The 22,269-nt window shown below is 38.2% G+C and overlaps 1 protein-coding gene across 2 annotated transcripts in view; it reads left to right on the top strand.

Moving 5' to 3' along the window:
* Positions 1-2,219, top strand: part of PKIA (cAMP-dependent protein kinase inhibitor alpha) — a 41,465-nt gene extending 39,246 nt beyond the window's left edge. For both annotated transcript variants that reach the window (XM_074577311.1, XM_074577312.1), the window contains exon 3: positions 1,714-2,219. In XM_074577311.1, coding sequence (XP_074433412.1) covers positions 1,714-1,793 — 80 coding nt within the window. In that variant the 3' untranslated portion in view covers positions 1,794-2,219. The remainder of the gene's footprint in view (positions 1-1,713) is intronic.
* Positions 2,220-22,269: the final 20,050 nt, after the last annotated feature.

The raw sequence follows: 22,269 nt of genomic DNA on the forward strand, positions 1-22,269 counted from the left end.
GAGTTTTTTCAGTGAATTGAGAAAAGTCTTTTAAGGAGTGGTACATAGAACCTTTGTGCTCTTTCTGTAAATCTTTGTGCGCTGTCTTTAACATTTAGGTAGTGAAGCGTTTGGGCTTCACGTCCAGGATGATTTTTCTTTTAAAAACAAATTCCTTCCAAGCTTTTTTCTCTCTTAAGCTTTGTCTTTTTTGTTGTTGTCCTTTTTTTTTTTTTTTAATAGAAATTCTTTCAGGAAAGTGTGACTTGCCCAGATAGTATGAGGGATATTACAGTCTTCCTAGTAGTCAGAATGAATGGAGTTCAGAGCAGGCAAAAAATGAATTAAAAAAAATCAGATTCCATTCATCTGGACTTTTGCAGTATCAGAACAAATGTAGGAGGCTTTGTAGAAAGTGTTTAGACAACTTGGGCAAAAGGTATTTCTGTCCAATAGGAAATAATTAGGTGTAGATACATCCTGATGGAATCCTCTGTAATGTGGGAGATAAAACTGAGAAATAAAGAGTTTTTTTGAGAAAGTGGCTTGCAAAACAAATTTTTATTTATTACTCAACCCATAATGAACAGAACAAACCTCACTGTTTAATAGGTTCATCAGCCTTCCATACAACTTCTCATCAGGCTGAATTTGATAATTACCAATATCCTCTGAGGCATTTTGCAGCCTAAATACTCAGCTATCGTGTCTGAGCTTTTTGCAGTGTTTATTGAAATGCAAAGAACGTGCCACTTCTTCTATATAGAAAAGAGAAGGTGTTTATGGTGCTTATTTCTGTAAACAGAAATAAAGCTGCAGATGTACAGTGTGATTTGAAATGGGGGAACAATAAATATCTGTATTGAGAACTCTGCCTTTATTCTAAAGATCTATAGACTAAAGTTAAGAGGCACTGCTACCTCTACTTACACCTCTTTGCAACTTAGTCCATGGAATTTTCTTCTCTTCACTACTGTATCAAGCCAGTTCAATACAAATTACTCAGAATCCTTGCGAGACGTAAGAGGCGATTTCTGTCTTAACATTATTCCTTACCTAACATTATTCCTTATTATGTACCTATAGCTAATTAGTCCAGTGTTCAGGGACTTCTGTCTTACTTGTGCTTAGCTTCCAGCTGTCTGAACCTGTTAGGCCTTTAATTGTTAGGTGAAGGGCAATACTTTGCATATAGGTACTAATAGACCATTGTCAATGCACTTCTTGGTCGTCTTTAGACAGGCTTTATGAGTTGTCCGCTCACTGTGCCAGTGTAAGATGTTTTCTGTTCCTCAGATGGTTCAGTGGCTTGCAGGGAGACAGCCGGACCGAACACCGTGGGGTGTGGCACTGAAAATGGACTCACAGAACAAACACAGCTTTAACAAATTATTGCTTATATTGAAGTTGCATCTCTTTATAGTAAATTCTGTTCAGACTTAGTGTAATGGGGTTTTTTGTCTTATATTGTCATAGTATCGTAGTGAATAAACTGTGAAAAATACTACTTCTGTTAAATTCTTTCACTTCTAGCTACTATAGGTCTATACAGCAGCTAGGTATTTGTTTTTGAAGGTGTTTCTTGAGATGCAAAGTATGAGGTTTCATATTTAATGCAAGAGTTCAGTTTCTTTCTACATCGTCTTTGACATTGGTGGATGAACACTTGGGGTTCTGGGAGCAAAACCTCTTTGTTTTAGGATCGATCACTCGTCCTTTTCTTGTATGTTATAGAAGGAGAAGGAGATGCACAACGAAATCCAAGTGAGCAAACCGGGGAGGCCCAAGGGGAGGCAGCAAAGCAAGAAAGCTGACATCCGACTTTGACCGACTGGAGCAGCTGCTGGATGTTTTCAGACTACAAGAGCATGCTGGAACAAATTTGTTTCCATGAGCAAGCTGATGGAAAAGAAAGTGCATGTGTCTTCACTGCTGGAACCCACTCAACACAATGCTAAAAATGGGGTACAAGCTGTGGCAGAAGACAGAATTTTCTCTACCTCTGTCATTAGCAGTGGTTGAACATGTATTGATTTTTTTGGGATAGTGTCATCAGATGGATCCCTTGATGGCTACTTGATGGGAACACTTTTAGGAAGTAGAACAGGTAAATCTTGTAGCAAATGGCCTTTGAAACGTCAGAGGATCTAATTGTGTATCTTAAGAAAAGGCTTGTGTGATCCTCAGAGTTTAAAATTCTCTGGCCAAAGTGTTCACCCATTAAAAGAACTGTAAAGAAAGCACTGTTTTTAGAACTTTGCGTCTTGTTTTACAGCTCTGTTATTTACAATGGTTTTTGTATTGTACAACTTAAATGCTCCACACTGCCCCTTCTCAACTGCTTATGAAGAATATTTCTGTTACTGTGAATTTTTCTACCACGCGTTTTGAAAGGGCTGGTTTTTTGCATAATGTGGTGATGTGCACATGATAGATTTAAAACGTCAACTGCTAAATTGATTATGCCTAAACCTAAATGACTCAGCAACACTCTAATTTGTTACTAGATGAGCCTTCAAAACGATTTGTTAATGTGAATACTTCAGCGTGTTTTGTGTCCTTGGTACAGTTTTGCCACTTTACTGTAGTTAGTTGCATATCAGAGACTCAAATTGAATCTTTTATGTTTTTCTTCCCCATTTTTCTAATTTTACTCCCAATTTCTTAATCTTTCTCTGAGATATTTTTTTAAAATGTTAGTCCAAGTATTTTATTGTTATGGTAGTTTTAAGAATACATTTATAACCTTATATGGGTTAAAATTCAAATAAATTCCGTGGTGCTAGAGATTTTCCTGGTTCACATTGTTGAAGATGGGCCTTGTTTACACACGGCAGAATAACTGGCATAGATTAGTGCCAATTACGTACTCTGGAATGAGTTTTGGATTGCAGAAAAGTCCAACTGGTGGATCATGGGTGGGATCCAGCCAGGGGGACTATTTTTTCTATTCCTTGCCTTTGCCTCAGCTGATCAGGCTGTTGAGTTTGCCCAGCCGGTAGCCTGTTACTGATGTGCCAGGTACAGCCGAGTGCTAGAAGCTGGTACCTCTTGTCTAGGATGGGGAGCGGGAAGTGAAAGGCTTGACAACTAGCACCTAAAAGACTGGACTTTTCCCACTTCAGCTATTCCAAAATGACAGTCCAAACTGAACCTTCATTGAAATACCGGGATAGTTTGTACATCCAGGATATTACTTAAAGTATCTACAAATTAATAACGTGTTCTGCAGTACCTATGCTGATTGATTTCCTTCCCCCCCCATCCCACCCCAATAGACAAGGCCATACATGAGGCTGAATACTGCAAAATGGGGCAGCCACAACCTCTGTGTGACTAAGGTGAGTAGAGACAGTGACTGACAAGTAAACCGTGGCAATCACATAAGCACCAATCACAAAGTCAGAAGATTTGTTTTCTTTTATTAACAGGAGGTGATGTCACTTTCTTTATATATAGTATATATATTATATATATTTTTGTGTTGTTGTTGGTTTCAAATGTTATGCACTTTTTAATGTTTGTAAACTTTTACTAATGAATAGTGTGATTGCTTCCTGAATATATTAATCATCAGTTAACAAAACATCTTTGTGGCCACAGCTGTTTGTTTCTACCATATGTACCATAGTACTTGTCACCTGAAATTCTTTTGTGAGATGTGTGGAGAAAAAAAAAAAAAAACAACAACACTTCTGATCAGTATTATGAGCTCATTTATTAGTGTTAATAAAAAACAAGCCAGCAGTATGCTTGTGGCTCATTAGTGTACTATTAACTCTCACCTTTTATTGTTTGGAAGCTGAATGCCTTGCTGTCTTATTAGCTGTCAAAAGCCCTATCCTCTTGGTAATAGAAGTAGTCCATTTGCTTTGAAAATACTATTACCCTTAAACTCATTATTTATTAATTTGTTTCACTTGGTGTTCCTTTTAAAGTTAACACCTTATTATTGATCTTTTTTTAAAATTTTTTTTCCCCTTCCTTGCTCTTCCATCAGGTCTTCAAGCTGTAACTGGTTGCCCCTTTGTCATGGACTAGTTACTGTCAGTCTGGCACAAACAACAGAAGGAAATAAGATTCTAGGGCTTTTTATAGTGTTACTTTATTGATGATCCATGAAACATCATCAATAAAATATCACAGAAAAAGGCAATAGTGGAATAAGTAATTACAGTACGTTAAAGTGTTGGTTTTCCTTATTTTTCTTCAGTGCTCTTCTTTATTTCGGTACATTTTCCTTAATTCTTCTGTGTTGTGAAATAAAATTCATTTCAGCCTTTCCTCTCTATTTTGTACCTGTTTCTTCTATTTCTCCTCTTGTTTTCTTTTGGTTTTAAAACAATTATGGAGGCCTTTCCTGGTTTTTGAAACACATCTCTTCATGATGGAAAATAGCGCTGTTAACTTTCGTAGGGTAAAAGTCTGTTTGTGTTCTTCATCCCCCAAAAGTGTATGAGTACTTGCTTTATCACTTAAATTCTCTCTTCTCTGCTCACTCATATTATTTGGGGTACTTCTGTAGCATCTATAAGCAGGCCTGACTTCATGTAAACGTGGGGTTAGTTTGTGCCAAATCACACCACTGTATCTTGAGTACTATTATTACCCAAGCAATTAAAACAGAACTAGTTCAAGTACAGTCACACCTTTATTTCTGTGTAATTGCATCATATAACAGGGACACTGATGGTGGAATCGGACTTTAACTGGGTTATTTTTCCCTTTGATAGTTACCTTTTTCAGTAAGCCTGCCGCTCTGTTGTCTGGTCCAGTATCTTCTTTATATTTTGTTGTTCTCATGATAGGTAAAATGTTTAAATGTTTGTTTATTCCAGGATTATTTTAGAAAAATCTCTCCAAAAACTATATAAACTCCACAAAGTTAGGTCTGGACTATCAGCTTAATAGAATAGTCCTGAAAGGTTTGGGTTTTGGTGAGTGGTGGTTTTTGGTGTGTTTTACTGTTTTTTCAGTTGTACGTTTGCAGTGCTTCCTTCACCCTGCCAGCCCCATCTCTTCAAAAAATAGTCTCTGTACTCATGTTCTTGTTGCCCATAATAATGCCTATGACTCTGTTTGCAAGCATTGCACTTGGCAAGGTTTAGATTCTCCATTCACTTGAAACTCAAAGAAATATAGAACTAGAATTGACAGGGATATTGGCATTTCCTTCTTCTGCTTTTTTCCATTAATGTTGTCCATGTGCTTTCAGAAAGCTTCTATTAAAAGACAGCAACAAGCATGTACATACCATTATTTCATCAAACTATAATTTTAAGCCAAAAGTTCACCATGACCTTCCATACAACAATTATTAAATAAATATGAAAAAAAGTCAGCATACCTGCCACTAGTCCTTGCTATTTCCCTTGACATGTTTTTTTCCACAATTTTAAAGTGGGAAAAATTGTATCCTGGTATGAATTGTGAGGAGTTAAATTTCTTGCAAGTGGATAATGAAATTATCTGGTGTCCAGAAGGAGGGAGCGACTATCAAAGTGGTTGAGCTGGAACCTGTACAGTATGAATGGCTTCCTCAGCTACAGTGAAGGATTCCAAGTGTGCTTAATGTTTACATTTTATGTTTCAGAAACATCAATGATTTTTTTTTAATTATTTTTTACAAAGGAAAGACTGAGAGCTGCTGTTGAAACTGAGCACAGTAATGTAACCTCAAATTTGATGTAGTTTGCCTTACCTCAGCAGTGCTCCTATGTTAAACTGCTGTATTTTTGCCTGACTTGTTTCTTTGTTTTGCTCTGCCTCTTCCTAGCGGGTTTATTTCCTGTCCTGTGCTTCCCTAATGTAAAATAATACCTTAGAAATACATGGATATGGAGTGCTGTATTGGATTTTCTGTATATTTGACTGACTAAAGTCTTGTAGCGGAAAGGTTGTTTCTCTTCGTCTTTGTGATCAATGCACAAAAGGGAATCTGCTTCAACATTCCCAGCATGAGAGAAGCAGTGGAGCCAGGAAGAAGTGTGAGTTCAGAAAGATAGGCCAGCAATATAAGGAGGATATCTTTTCTTAACAGTAAGGCAGGTGGAGCCCAGTGCAGAAAATGGCTTCCTCCAGCATATGATGGCCTGTCAGGATGTGTTGGTCTTAGCTAAAAAGAAGATAAATTGTTCAACCTAGGTGATTCTTTTGACTTCAGAACCAACTTCGGGTTTTCGACAGTGCTCTAGAACAGAAGCTTGCATAAATCTGTGGCAGTTAGGACAAATGAGAATCACCAGGTTCTAATGAATGAGAAATTTCTTCGGTAACCTGGAATATAGGATACACTCTGAAAAGCAGAAACTTTTAACAGCTAGGAAAATTATAGAAGTCAAGGTAGTAGCAGGAACCTTCTCACTGTTCTCTGCAGGCTCAGGCTGAACTCTGTTCTTTCCTGCCTTTTTTTTTTTTTTTTTTTTTTTTTTTGGTCATGGTCAGGGATACTATACTGAATGCAAGAGAAGGAGGACAGAGATAGTCAGTATGGATGTCTGGTATACTTCCACGAGTATTTCATTTATGTAATGTACTGCTAATATCTGTCTGAGTGAAAATAATGGTGAAACAATGGTCTGGACAAATATGATAACAGGGTACCTAATCAGTTCCTATTGTTGTATGTGACATGTAATAAATCTAATTGTGAGTTGACAAAATATGAACAAACGTTAAAAGGAGAGAGTAAAGCTAAACACAAATACGGTGCACAAGAAGCATCACCATCTTCTGCAAGCCGCGGGACTTCATGCTCTGCTCGTTTACTTTGATTCTTACATTATTTAGGATGGAAGGCAGGACAGACTTATCAACTCATGACAAATGTATAAATGACCTCTTGGTATTTTCAGGCAACACATTATGCTTCAGTACCCTGAAACCAAGTGCTTATAAAAAGACCGGTGCTAGTGAGGACTCGCTCACGAGTTCTTAAGTAAGCTTTTAGCAAATTAGCCATCAGTATACATTTATGATCCTGTTTGCTGTTAAAAAATTCTCTGGTGCTGATCCGTGAGTATCGTGTAATAGGTGATAGCCTAATACAGGCTTGACCAAGGCAGATTCTCAACTAATCCCAAAATGTCTTGAGACAAAAATGTTGGCAAAAAATCTATGCTACTGTCTCGCAGTAGCAGGGAGAGGTAAGTGCTTTGTATTTGTTAAATAATAAACCTATTGTATCAATGGTTAATCAGGTAATGCTTAAATCTACTTCCATTAAAAAAACACCTTTTGATCCTGAAAATTTAATCATTTTTTAACATATGAAAGGATGAGAGATGAAATAAAAAAGAGTAACTCAGCAGCAATTTATAGGAAATAGTGACGTGTATCTCCCATCCATCTCAGATAATTTTTAGGCAAATCAAATCTTGAGCAGCTCTGCAAACCACAATCAGGAGATTAAAGCTACCTGTCATTCAGTCAGCACTGGTGTGGCCCAAATAATGCACATATTAGCAGGTGAGTTGATCTGTTCTGCACGTGTTTCGTTGCATTAGCGTGTAATCTAAGTCTCGTTGCGTTGATCAAACATGGATATTGCAAACAGGTACACAGAAGCAGTTTTTAAGTATGAACACATAAATAGTGGCTTCCAAGGCAGCAAAGGAGAAAACAAGATATTTTTTTTACCATGTAGCACGCTGACAGATCTGTTTCATTACTAGTATGCATCCATTTGTATGTCTCTCTTCTCATTAAAAAAAGAACAACATAGGTGTGATTGTGCAAAGAAATTCAGTATTGCAATGTACACATCAGCAAAATTGTGCATTTGTCTCAATAATTTGAGTTCTGGTATTACTTGGGACCTCAAATGGCAAGTATCTAGCCAATGTGTTATCCATATCTTTGATGTGGGAATGTTTTATCATTCATTTCAGTGGAGTTTCACTGTGTTTTCTACTAGTTCAGTCTACTCGCTTGCCTGCAAAATGATTTCTGCTGTCCACATTCGTTTCAATTCAGTGATTTAGCTGGTTATTGATGTAGTAACACGTACGTAAAAGTTAAAAACTCACGTACAGTGATGATATCTATCTGCTGCTTTAATGTTTCTCTTTGTCAATAGGATGAGGACATATGTGAGTCATTGGGGTCAGGAACTACTCAGAAACATCCTGGGACTGCCGTCACTGGTGGGAATCCAGTAACTACTCTTGGAAGAGGCCATGCTAGTGTTTTGGTGGAAGGGTGTTATAGTTACAGCTGAATATAAAAGACCAAGTCTATGGGTAAATTTGGGGAGGGAGGCGTTGGGGTGGGGGGTAAGCTTGCAATTTTACACAGCCTGAAAACCATATCCTTGGTGAAATGTGACTACTAAATCAGATTTGGCAAATTTGTAAATTTCTTAACATTTTAAGAAGCTTTGTCATAACCCATACAAAACGCCATTGTATTTAAAAACCTTTTTCAGGCAAATGATTTCACCTCAACAAGGAGGGTGTGCACTTTATCGAAGCACACATTGATTGCAAGAGGCAGTAGAAAGTACAAATAGTCAATCGGAGTGTACAGCCATGAAAAAAGTGTCACTCCCGCACATTGCCCTCTCCCATATCGTGTTGCACCACACCGAATTCTAATTTGGTTGGATTTTCAAGAGAGTCTGTGGAATACATCTGAACCATACATTATATCACCAGGCAGGTCTGATCATATTTTATCAGCTAATTATTTCTTCCTATCTGATGCTCAAATGAAATAAGATTTACTATTCACTCTAATGTATGCTTCTGAATATCCGTGTGGTGATAAATATGGCACTACTTTTGGCTGTAGTGTAATAGGATGTCTTGTAGTCATTTGTAATGTCCTGTGGATCGCTATGAATCTATACCTATATTGACACTGAAAATACACTAGATATTTTCCAATTAAATATCACAGACCAAATGGGAATATGCAACATAAAAATACTGTGTGATATTTAGCTTTTGCTAGTAAACACTCATCTCTTTTTGCTGATCCTGGAAGTTATACACAAGTGCAAATAGGATACAACTTATGTGTTTCAGTAAAAGATCTTCATTTCCCCAGCCTCATCTTTGATCCTGCAATGCAGTCAAAATGTAGACTGTGTAACATCTCATTATAGTCATCCTTTCCCTAGCAACAGACTGATATCCTCAATACATTATACAGTATACTTCAGAGAACAGGGCATGCTGTAAGGGAAGAAGATGGATGGCTTAACAGGTATTTTTCATCTATAATTCTTCTCATCCAGGGAGAGAATTAAGAACTCTCTCTGGACACAAACACAACATCCTCATTTGTTTGGAAGTGCAAACACCAACGCTGTGTAATAATAATGATCCTGTAGAAACTGCTACCACTGTGGCGTTGTTATGGAGCTCTCCCCCCCGCCAAACAAATAAAAAAAATGCAAGCACCCTGGAGAGTAAGCGATAAATAGTACACGGACACCTCCTGGTGGCACCGGGTAGTATTTTTAATAGAAGGATTAGAAATTAAACTGACCTATAGAAACAAAGATCCAAACAGCCATGGTGGATCTGGGATGATTAAGGTGTTGAGAAAATTCTTTGGAAATTGTGAGAGCCGAGTATTGTAAATGCATCTTAATGCATCTTGTACATTGTCTCTTGTCTCTTAAAATGCTTTTTCAGGGCTTCCCCAGGATCTCCATCCATACCACACAAATAAAATCTCCATAACTGCTGGAAATAGAAATAGGGTTTTAAAGTAGGCCTTGCAACTGATCCCAGTAGCTTAACTGAAATCAGAAATACATTATTCTCTTGTCTTCATACAAACTCTGATTGCTGTGAGGACAGCCCACAGAATGCCAGCCTGGATTCACCAGTCTGGCAGCACAGTCAAAACGCTGTGCTTTCCTGGTGACCTTTACTATCAGGAAATTAAGAATTGAGTATATCTAATAGGCTTTAAATTAAAATATGCCATCATAGCAAAAACAAAGAGTACTCTTCTGACATTTGTGGGAAGTTTGTGCTTAGTGGAATTCCTGGGGGGAAAAAAACAAACCTAAAAGAAGAAATGTCATCAAGGCCAATTCAGAAGGGATATTCCGAAGCGTTCCAAGGTGCTTATGATTGACCTCTCTGTTGTGCTAATTCCACAATCAGGGCCAAGCAACTAGATGTTAAAGAGACCAATAACGAAGGGATTTGGTGGCTATTACCGTAAGTAGCCCAAGATGTTTCAAAGAGAAAAGGAACAGGAGAGCAGCTTTTTTAGTGAAGAAAAGAAGCTTCTTTTCTGACGATTAACAATACCATGCAGCACTTAAGAGTCCTACCACTTCTTCCACCTCACCGGCCAGATCGTGTCCTGTTGCTGACAGAGTCTCACATCTAGGCTTTAGTTTTTTCTCTCTTCAAAGAAGTACAAGTTTTCAACATCTTTTTACAAAATACCAGAAGAGTCCTGAGATAGGATGTCGATATCAAATGCCTAAAACAGACAGGACACTTAAAAAATTTCAAAGGGAACCTTCTTCACCAACATTGGTGCCTGTTTATATGCATCAGCTAAAAAGATGGAAGTTTTCTACTGTCTCCAGCCCAAAATAGTTCTCTAGGGCATCACTCTTAACCCATTATATTCTTACTGCCTCTGTCTTTGTTTCAGTGTTAATTCTACCACATTTCAAAAAGGTTTGGTGGGTATTAGAAGCTCTGGGGAAGTCCACAATCTAAAATACTTGCCTTTCTAAAGGCAATACTTGCCAAAATAAAGGATTGTCCATCCATCTCAACCACATAATCTTTGGTTATGATAACACATAATCAATATTGCCACAACTCTGGTGAGTAAACCTAGTTTCTACCTTCTTTCCCAATGTCTGAAAAGTGTCCTAGTGCTGCAGTGGGTTCCATTTTATATAAACAAATTTCTCATTACACTATCTATAATATGTCCTGCTTCAAAATGAAGTCTTTGGACCAATCATTTTTAGGATTATGAAACAGTTCTGCACGAGACAAAGCCACACAGAGTAATTCCATTCCCTTCAAAGTATCCTATCTATGCTTTCACAAATTCAGGGTCCACAGAATATTGTAATATATTATGAATTATGACAGCGATGGTAAGTTCTTGTGCAATGGTACTCCCAGACATAGCAAAAATGTTATGCTTGTATCACTCAAAAAATAGAAAGTGCTATTTAACCATGCCAAAAACAGTTCTTCCACGTGCACAGCTTTCTTCGGTGGAGATACTGATATACCTAAATGTACATAGCCACCTGTGAACCTTTTCAACTGTGGATTCTGCTTCTTTTGCTTGGGAGCACATGTTTCCCTAAAGCTTCCTTGGTTTTGAAAGCTGAAAATGATAAATCTCCCTGATGAAAACTATGTTCATTCCTGATATATATACATATTTATCTGAATATTCAAGGACTGGGAAAAAATAGGCAGACATTGCTTTCTTTGGTGTGCTTTGTACTAATTACTGGCCTATGAAAGTCAAACCAAACCAAGTTCCCATATGTAATATCACAGAAAAATCCACGCCCTTTATTAAATATCATTCTTCTACCAAATTTTGGCCATAAAATATCTGATGTTAATGTCAGCTCCTTGTGTTGTTACCACATTGCCCTGGAAACACTGTTGATTCAAATGATGAAGTACCTTATTTATTCTGCCATGGTGGTTTTATCAGCAATTATGTTGATGCAAAGCTTGTACACAGATGCGTCAACATAATATTTTTATCAGTGTTTGACCTGCAGGAGACCTGCTTTCACGTCAGCTCCCTGCAAGGCCAGTCAACATCTTCCTAAGAGCTCACAGTCTCTTTTTGGTCCCTCCCTGCTGTCTCCCATGAAATATTCAGGCTCTGTTCTCCGAACCATTATTCTGTTTCTCTAAAATACTTTAGTAATTGCTATTCATGTGTTGTGAAGTCAGAAAATATTTAGAGCGTACTACTTCTATCTCCCATATTAAAACCGACTGTTATTTTTTCTCTGCTGTTTTTATTTCTTTAGGGCAAGTGAGACTACTCAGTAGATAGTCCAGTTTTCTAAACATTTTCACAGTAACGTTGAATGTAAGTGAATGCAAAGAACTAAGCAGTTAATTTCAAGCTAGAAAAGACGAGTAACTACTTTGAGTTTTACACCACACTACATATATGCAAATTATAAGTAGTCTGTGCTCAGTACATTCTGGAAAAAAAAAAATTAAAATAGGGGGATATGATTTATACAGATTATAGAGCAATCTCATAAAAACTCCCTTCACTGAAGACAATCCACTTGGACTAGTATAAAACTCACGTGGAGGTACACTCTGACTACCAGAAGCAGATTCAGATGATAAATTTTTGGTGAGAGTTTCAGTCACAGGGAGAATTAATAGAATATTTTTTTCCCTGAGGTTTCACTGAATAAATTGCCCCAATTTAAAACCAATGATTCCTATCCCTCATCTAACCAAGTGTACTGGTTTTGGCTGAGCTACAGTTAATTTTCTATGTGTGTCGCCAATAGAGAGAGAAGCTTCTTCAGGGGATGATTAAGAAGCACAATCTAGTTTTGGTTCTTTGAATTGCCCCCTATAAAAGTGTTTGGGGGGACCACCTGGCTTAGTTACACGGACTTCCCTTCAGTTTCTAGCATGAATGTTTCCTTACACCTATACACTGCGCAATCAGGACTCACAAACTTGTCTTTTCATCTTCATTTTCTATTCAATTTGCCCTTTCTCATTAAATGACATAGCAAGGGCTCGTATGCAAAGTGGAACAGCTATTCCAAAAATATGTACCAGTTTCACTCTAGTCATCATTATGTTTTAGGAATGACTTTAACTTGTAAAATATTTAAAGTGGGGCTATTGTATTTTCTCCCTGGGTGAATGAGGTTTTGCAGATTTAGACAGACGATTATTTAGAATGAAGCTGCAATGGATTAAAACACCGATACTACTACTCAACATATAATCATCTACTGAGCTGAAAAAAACCCCAACTTGGAAATGGTAATCAAAGCAGTACCCCAAAAGACACTAGTTTGACCAGCCATGCAGGATTTTAAAGAAAGGATGTTAATAACCCCAGTAACAGGCATCTGGAGTTTGTTCACTTTAGCAATCATATTGCATATAAAAGTGTGTGACTGAGCTGACAATTAAGTGCCTTCAGTGGTAACAGACGGCTACAAGTTTTCACTTTTAAACCTTCAGTGATATTTGATATGAATTTGAAACTTGTTCTTAACACAAAAACTTGAAAACTTTTTCATGTATGAAGAAGCTGTGGCTCGGGTTGTGCCAGTGATTTTATTTTAAAGGGGCACGATGAGACTGCTGCATTTCATATTATCATATTTCTTTGTACTTACATGGTAGTCGGAGGAGGGAGATACATGTCACTTTCAAACATATTTCCTTTCCATCCAGTACCATGTTCTTTTCTATTTTAAGATTTGAAGAGTGCTGCAAAGTGAATATAACAGAAGAACTATCATAACGAATTAGACCAGTGGTGATGTCTGGAACTGAACGTGATATTTAGTAGAATCCACTATCATTACATATAGCCTATTACTTTTTTACAAATACATGTTTTGTTCATACTAGTAAACTGATTTCCTTTTTTACTGGTTGTACCATATACTGACATTTCTCTCTGTACTTTGTTTTGCCACTTTCTGAAGACTTAATACATTGCTTGTTGGAGCCTAAGACATCTACTTTTAATACTTCGAGTAAAATAAAAAAGGCTTTTAAAACATTTTTACATAGGAAACATGCAGCTTCAGAGAAGCATGTGTGCTCTGTAGCTAACAGCTTCAAGGTGAAAATTCAGGTTTTGTTATTTTGCTGTTTTGTCTACGTCCCAGAGAACATTTATTTAGGAAGGGTTTCAGAAAGAACCTAATGAGTTTTTTTCATAAGATGAAGGCATACCGACTAAGAAAATCAACTTATTCTTCTACTCAGCCAGGAGTAATAGGTTTTGCCCACCTAAGATCTGAATGAATTCAGATCAGTGAAAGGCTCCCTTTCTTACTACTTGTTTCTTGAACCACATGGTTCATCAATAAAATATCTGTATCTATGTATCTTTATCTATATCTCCATCTATATCTCCATCAAATCATATGGATTATATAGAGCTATATGGAGATATACTAACTACATTTATATAGACATAATCATATAGATATTATATATGTAAAATCTATAATGAGTAGAACAGTACAATTTCTTCAAGCAGAAAAATTGCTTGACTCACCAACTACAATCACATGACAATTCAGTCATTATTTTTTCAGTTTCAGCAATAAGAAAAGCAGAACACATTTTTAATGAGCATTATAATACCTAACTAGTCCAGGCAGGCTGAGATTATTTTTGTCTTTGTTCAAAGAGATGAACTATTTAATTCCAAGCTGTACGCATGATCACATGTACCTTATGGAGATGTAATGGCATGGTAGCATTTATATTCCAGTAAAGATAGTACACCAAGCCTTTTGCAGATGCATTACAGGAAAAATAAGCAATTTTATCTTAAAAGCTTTCATGCTGTAGTTTGACAGCTTGGGCTTTGAAATCTGTGATTTCTATGAACCAGTCTGTCAGGCTGCATCACAAGGAAGCACAAACGCACTGCACATGAGGTGAAGGTGCAGCCTATAACCTTGAAGCTTCACACATGAAAAAGGTCAGCCCTCTCTTTCAGTAACCATCTTTTAGCCATAAGTCGATATGTTCACTCATGCTTACCAGAAGGCTGAAATACATGTGGGATGGAAGGGAGGGAAGGATTCTCCCGCAGAGATTGTTTTTGACTAAGCTCATTTAGTGGCTCCCAGTATGACAGCCACTGAGTATGAGACTACCAAGGCAAGAACTGCCTCCTAAAACCTTCATTCTTCCAGAAAGTTGGGTTCCTTCTCTTTTAGACAGCTATGCATCACTTTTGCCAGCTGATTTTTTAAAGTCAAAACTCAAAATCTTATATAAGGGACCTAAAAAGACCCTCCCCTGGGTTGGGACTCTATCATAGAGTGGAGCAATAGGATGAGGGGTAATGGTTTTAAACTGAAAGAGGGGAGATTTAGATTAGATATTAGGAAGAAATTCTATACTGTGAGGGTGGTGAGGCACTGGAACAGGTTGCCCAGAGAAGTTGTGGATGCCCCATCCCTGGAAGTGTTCAAGGCCAGGCTGGATGGGGCTTTGAGCAGCCTGGTCTAGTGGGAGGTGTCCCTGCCCATGGCAGGGGGGTTGGAACTGGATGATCTTCAAGGTCCCTTCCAACCTAAACCATTCTATGATTCTATGAAATATAGCTCAGGTTCTAGGTGCTGTGCCCCTTTGTGGTTGAAGGTGAGACCTCTTCCCCTTTCCTGATGAAAGCCACAGAAACTTTGGGGCATTTTATTCTTTAAAGAAATTACCTCAAGCATATTTGAAACAAAAGAAGGACCAGATGATCATGACAGTACACTGTGTCTTAATCTGGCATTCTATGATTCAGTAATACTGGTCTTCCTAGGACACCATTTTATCAAAGGACGTAGCAGCAGTACCTGTTTCCCCATTCCTTTCCCCAACAGATTAAAGCTTTGATCCATGACATCAAAGTTTCAGAATAAATCCCATCCTTTGTCTCAGGCTTTGAATCTCCATCATCTACCTTCTAGGCAAGAAAGTATTCTGGTGCTGAGACTCTCAAGCCTTCCTTTTAAAGCATTTCCCCACTGTGTAAAAAGAAATTAAAGGCCTTACCTTCTCCCAGGTGAATGCCTTAACCACTAGACTACCTGACAATGGCTCCAAAACTACACTGATTGTTTTCTTTAAGGAAAAAGAGTAGGACTGATAATCTCGTCTTCAAAGGAAACTACTCAAAGGGATTTACATGCTTAATAAGAGCAGTCAAGCCAAAGAAGAGAAAAGCAGCCCCAAACTCAAAGGGAGAGATTTACATCCCTGACAAGCAGGTCTTAAACACCACCTTGTGCTGTTCTTCACCGGCTTATGTAGTTCAGTCCTCAGCACGTGACTTCCATAGACCCCATTTCTATGTCCATAACCCAGAGTCAGTCTAGGCATCCTCAAAGGACAGAGTATTGCAATAGTTGCATTGTCCTCATGAATGCAGTCCAATATTTATTAACTCTTCAGCTCTCAAAGGTGAGATCACAAACCATGACTGATCTGAAATCTAGATACAACCAACATTTTCCCTCCAACAACAACAATAATAAAACCTCCTTAAACCATAACTCTTCAGTCAACCAATCCCAGTGTCATCTATGAGCACATTTCATCCTGGCATTAATATTCCAGGCTGATGTTGGGAGAGGCCAATGACAAACAGATGCTTTCAAAGTTGTCAGTTCAATGCTGCCTCCCCATCCTAGGATCTTTTTAACACAACCTCCCTTTTTCATGTATGATGTTCCTAGTTAATAAAAATCAAAACAAAACAAAACAAAACATTCATTATCAAGAGAAACATACAACTGGATTAATACAATTTGAGGGTGGGGGAGGGGAGCTGGGGGGACTTAGTCCTTTCCTGACCTGGGAGCTGCTTTTACAGTATTCTGAACAAATATTTTGACAAATATCTTCACTGAGAAAATATACTTCAAACAAATAAAACCAAAATCAATAGAGCTTATACAGCTGTGTTTAACAGAAAGTTTTATCTGGTATGAATGGAAATAGGAATATACATGACAGAAATGTATACCGTAAATTTATGACTATTAATAGAGAAATTAATGAAGTCAGACACTGAAATTGAGTGGTCATCTGAAAAAAGAAAATTACAAGTAGGAGTTTTCCCTTGACTCCATGTCTCTATAACATTTTCGTATACATATAACATCTCTACATACATTGTCCCTGAGTAGATGCGAGACTGCTGGGGCAAATTCAGTTCCTATGATATAAATCCTGAGTAACAGTGCTGAAGTGAATATTACACTTATTTACTGGCTTTGAGAGCAGGAATCAACTGTATCCTATAATTTCTGCATCAAGCCTGTGCTGTAAATCAGCTTCATATTTTAGTAGGATTTAAACTCTGGATAGATGTATTTTTTCCTAGGCATGTTTGCCGCATAATTGCTACCTGAGGTCCGCCAGGGGGGGTTCCAACACTGGACTGGAGTTCCTTTTATGCAAGATGTCTTTATCCTAAAAAATTATCCTTAATGGAGTCCAGCAAAGATATTTCAGAGCTCAGTTCTTTCTTTGAGCATATGAATACAATATTGTTACTGCTGACAGTGTTAGAGCCATATGGCAGTGTCTGAGAATAGCATACTGTTTTGAAAGTTCCGAAAGTTCCGAAGGCCAAAACACATACATTGGAAACAAAAAAAACCAAAACTCAGCCCTTCAGACAAAACCTTGATTATTTTTATTCCCCTCATATTTATTTGCCATTCAGCTTTGAATGACAAATAAATAATAATTATTTATTGTTATTGTTATTGTTACTAATAATACTGGTAATACTACTAATAATAATATGGAGGTATAAAAATAAAATTCTGAGTTCATTTTTTTTATTGTAGCATGAGTCTGCAAGACTTTCCTACAAAACAGTCACCCAAATAGAAACATGGTGTCATCCATATAAGGGTAAAAAATAAAATCACTATCTGTATATATTTAATAGATGACAAGTAATTAATTTAATATAATGGTATGTATCAGCAACAGACATCTACATTCCTCCAAGTTTTATCCTTAGGACATATCCACCCTGGTGACTGACATACCCATGAACCTGGGTGATGCCACCTCTCTACTTCACCCTCACCTCTTTTTACTGGGAGAGAAAAAGGAGAGTCTTATATGCTGAATCCTCTTTACCTGAGACATGGTGCTTTTTGGAACTTACTATATTTGCTAAGGTCAAGTGCTGTCTTCAGTACACCTGACTTTCTCGTCCAGAACACAGACTTTTTTAGGCCAGCAGATGCAATTTCCTTGCACAGGCTGAGGGCACAAGGGCTGTGCCCGTCTGGGTCTACTAACTTAGACATTTGGTGCAGTATTCTAGGAGGGTTCATCCCATGCTTGCTAGACCCTACAGACCAGATCCTTTCAAAGATATAATGTCTGGTACATTGTGGAACATTTCTTCTTCACCCAAAGTATGTAAGTGAAAGGTAACTTTGTCAACACCATACACTTCCAAATTTAACATAATTATAGTAATGCATGTGAGATCTGTTGGAGGAATTCTTCATGGTTTGAATGCTTTCAGAGAGATGACAGAGGACGTTTCGAAATTAAAACATTTACAAGGCCAGAGAATACAGTAGACAGCCAGACAGTGTGCACAGAGATTTGGAAAACCTGACATACACCACGCTTCTGGTTCATTTTCTGATTTACAACAGTATTTTTAAGAGTAGAGTGGGACAGTTGAATTTTTTTTGCAAGGACATGTCTTATTCACTGCTTCTGTGAATACCTTTCCTCGGGCTTTCCCAGCCTTTTCTTCTTTTTGAAGCATCTCTTGTTAGCAACTCCAGTTCTAAAAAAGTTGAGCTTTATCTCCAGTCTTGCTGGTCACAGAATGTGTTACCTTTCTGCTCCAGCTGGGACTGGACCTCTCCAACAGCAACCAGGCTTTTGGCTTTCTGTTGCAGTCCTGCGGTAGGCATGAAGCAGCCAGACGTCCTAGACTGAAGCATCTTCCAAGAATGGTACAGTCAAGTCAGACTTTTGTTTTCCTGAATAATTGTAGATGAATTTTCCCTCTTTTACACTTTACCTTGTCCCATTTCATGTTTTAAGTCCTGCAAGGCAGAGTTATGGAGAGAGGTACTTTAAGAGTTTCAGAAAGCCATTTGTAGTCATCTTTTCTGTAGTTACATAGCAGATGGATGCAGCAGAGCATAGCCCGCTATGAAGTCACATAGCAGATGGATGCCTATTAAGGCAATCACAGATCATGACAATCTCTTCTTCTTCCTCTTTTTCAAGAAAGACATTTATTTTCAAGGTTTTCAAGCATTTTGCTTGACTGTATTGCACTAAGGAGGGAACACTTACAAAGCTTCTCCTGTAACCCAGGACCCAAACCAATCACAACTTACACTTCTGGGGACCTGAGGAGGAGAGGTGGCACCGCGGGTCAGGTAGAATGTCATCTCTGGGCAGAGGCTCTCAGACACCAAAGGACTTCACTGTCACTGTGGTGGCACAGGCTTTACTGCTGTCACTTGTGTAAAGTCTCATTCGGATTCAGAGGAGGCTACGGCAGAGAGAGGTCTGTCCTCCTCACGCTTCCTGACCAACTCATGGGCTAACAAATTTGGAAGGACTGACTAATAAGCTATAATAAATTATTACAGTTATAATAACTGTAATTGGTGATATATGCTTTTCAGCACCCTTTAGTGAGGTTTTGATAGAGAGTGATAAACCTTACCAAGTAATTAAGTCTTATTGGTTAATTAAGCAATGTAGAAACAGGAGAAGATGATGTAGCAATCCTTCATGCATTACTAAAGAGCTCTGTGAGTGAATGCCTTTGTTGTTTAATATTACATTATAATAGCTTGCATAAGAAGGAAATGGAGTACTGTATCAGGGCCTGCCTAGAATTTTAGGAGGGCTGTTAGGTAAACAACACTCTCTACTCCTAATTATAAGTTTCCTAACCAAGATGAACCTTCAAAACTTTAGGAATTAATCTTTGAGTAAAGCATAGGGGCATTTTTGCACAACTCCTTCGGGCAAAATCCTCTTTGAAATGAAGAGGTTTGCATAGTTACTCTAAGAAGAAAGAATAATGTAAGAAACTTTAAGAATGTGAGGTCAGATCTCAGGCTGATGGTTTTGGAAGCACATACTGAACACAAGAAAGGACAAAAGAGAGCTTCAGTATCTACTAATAACAAAGGGTCGCATTTTTTCTACACCCTTTATGTGGGTGTAACCTGCTTTAGTCAGAAAGTCAAGCACTGAGGTCAACGCCTTTTGAAAACCAATCCACTCTTTCAGTTATTATTAAGTAAGGAAAAAAATAATCGCATCCTGCAAAATGAAAGGCAGAGCCAAATAATTGATCAATACTCTCATACACCTCTTTAGAAAGTGAAATAAAAAAACCCCTCTAACAAATATACCTACCAAATTCCACAGCATTTCTGTATTAGTCACGATATGTATATAAACATATTTGGTTCTTTTCTACAGAGCTAACATAACGCCATTAAAAAGGAGAGCTAACTTTATGAAAATAAAGATTTCTGTCTGTTTTTCTGCCCTGTAGCAGACAGATGAATAGCCATAAACAGAATGATCAAAACATATAAAACCGATATTTCTCACCTACTCTCAAGCATGGAGAAAAATCGACACCTTCTTATTAATACTACTGGAATTATGGAGTTGCTGTGAGAAAAAGGCAGAATAAGCTTGTTTTATTATTCTGATATTCAATGACAGTGCATGCCCATATTGAGTCACCCAGTTTTGCTTCACGGTTGGACAGTACTTTCCAGTCTTTATTATTTAGCATCCAGCTGGACCAGGAAGTTTTTTCTTACTTTTAAGGTTGTCCTTCTAGTCACATAAAGGCTTTCTATTGGTCATTTAAAAGAACTGCAGCTAAAAATGAGCACTGGAAAAGGAAGAATCTTTCTTTCTGAAAATGGAGCCAAAATAGTTTCCTTGCCAAGTCCTACAATCATCTTGCATGGCTTCCTACACCCGTAGAAAGCCTTGTTTCTCCCAATATCACTCCCCAAAAATTACTGGTAGCGCGATAAGGACATCAGCCATCTGTACCACAGCAGCATACAAATTCAGCCTCTCTGCTCTTTTGATAGTGTTTTAATGATCCATAGGAGTTAATGGGGATGTTTCATAACTAAACAATGTTTTCTATTAAAATGGTGTTTCCTCAAACTGGGAACAGCTGGAGTTTTAGAGCTGCAAACGCAAACCTTGTGATGGGACCTGGAAAGAAATACTTTCTTTCAAGCAAACAAAAAAGGGGATAATATGCCTTGCAGGCTGTGCATATGCTATTTTGATAGCAAGTACAGGTGTCTGAATTCACAGTGCAAATAGGAGCAACGCAGAGCTCCTGTAAATTACTGTATCAAGTAGAATACTGACTGCATGGTGATCCATATCTCCATACATATGAAACAGGGACCGCAGCCCTTTTACTAGAATTGAGAAATCTGTTATACGCAAAAATAGCTACACAGTAATTGCATATCATTGGCAAGAAAAAACCAATTACCTCAACGAATGTCAGTGGCAGCATTTGCTTCTAATTTTTGTTTCTGTTTATGGCAAAAATAATAATAATTTTGTTAGCAATTACCACATGTTTATGCATCAAGCATATTAACTGAACTGGCATACAGACAACTATAGGATAAAATACACAAATGATGACTGATTAAGAGAATGGATGATTAAACACATCAGCTGATGGAAATGACATTTGCAATTTCTATAGAGGACTCACAGGGGAGAACAGAACTGGGATGAGCTAAAATGGTAGTTCAAATCCAAGGTCCAAAAGCTTTGGGGTCTGAATGTAGGGAAACTGAATGACCTAAGGGAAATCTACTCAGTCGTAACACATTGTAGCTCTAATGTGGAAATACTAGTGCAAGGAGATTTCATGGAATTTCACGGAATTTTTCAGAGTTGGGAGGGACCTCTAGAGATCATCTAGTCCAACTCCCCTGCTAAAGCAGGATTGCCTAGGGCACATTACTCATGACTGCATCCAGGCGGGTCTTGAAAGTCTCCAGAGTAGGGGACTCCACAACCTCCCTGGGCAGCCTGTTCCAGTGTTCTGGCACCCTCACTGTGAAGAAATTGTTTCTCATATTTGATTGGAACTTCCTATGTTCCAGCTTGTGCCCGTTACCCCTCGTCCTGTTACTGGGAACCACTGGAGAGTCTGGCTCCATCCTCCTTAAACCCACCCTTGAGATACTTGTAAACGTTAATAAGGTCTCCCCTCAGCCTTCTCTTCTCCAGGCTAAAGAGTCCCAGCTCCCTCAGCCTTTCCTCATAAGGGAGATGCTCCAATCCCTCAATCATCTTTTTGTCCTATGCTGGACTCTTTCCAGAAGTTCCCTGTCTCTCTTGAACTGGGGAGCCCAGAACTGGACACAGTACTCCAGTTGTAGAATACAACTCCCCAGAGTAGAGGGTGAGAATGACCTCCTCTGGCCTGCTGGCCACACTCTTCCCTATGAAGCCCAGAATTCCGTTGGCCAGGCTCTGCCAGGAACTGGCTGATGTTCAGGCTCTGCCAGGA

Source organism: Larus michahellis, chromosome 2 (genome assembly GCF_964199755.1).
Source record: "Larus michahellis chromosome 2, bLarMic1.1, whole genome shotgun sequence".
NCBI lineage: Eukaryota > Metazoa > Chordata > Aves > Charadriiformes > Laridae > Larus > Larus michahellis.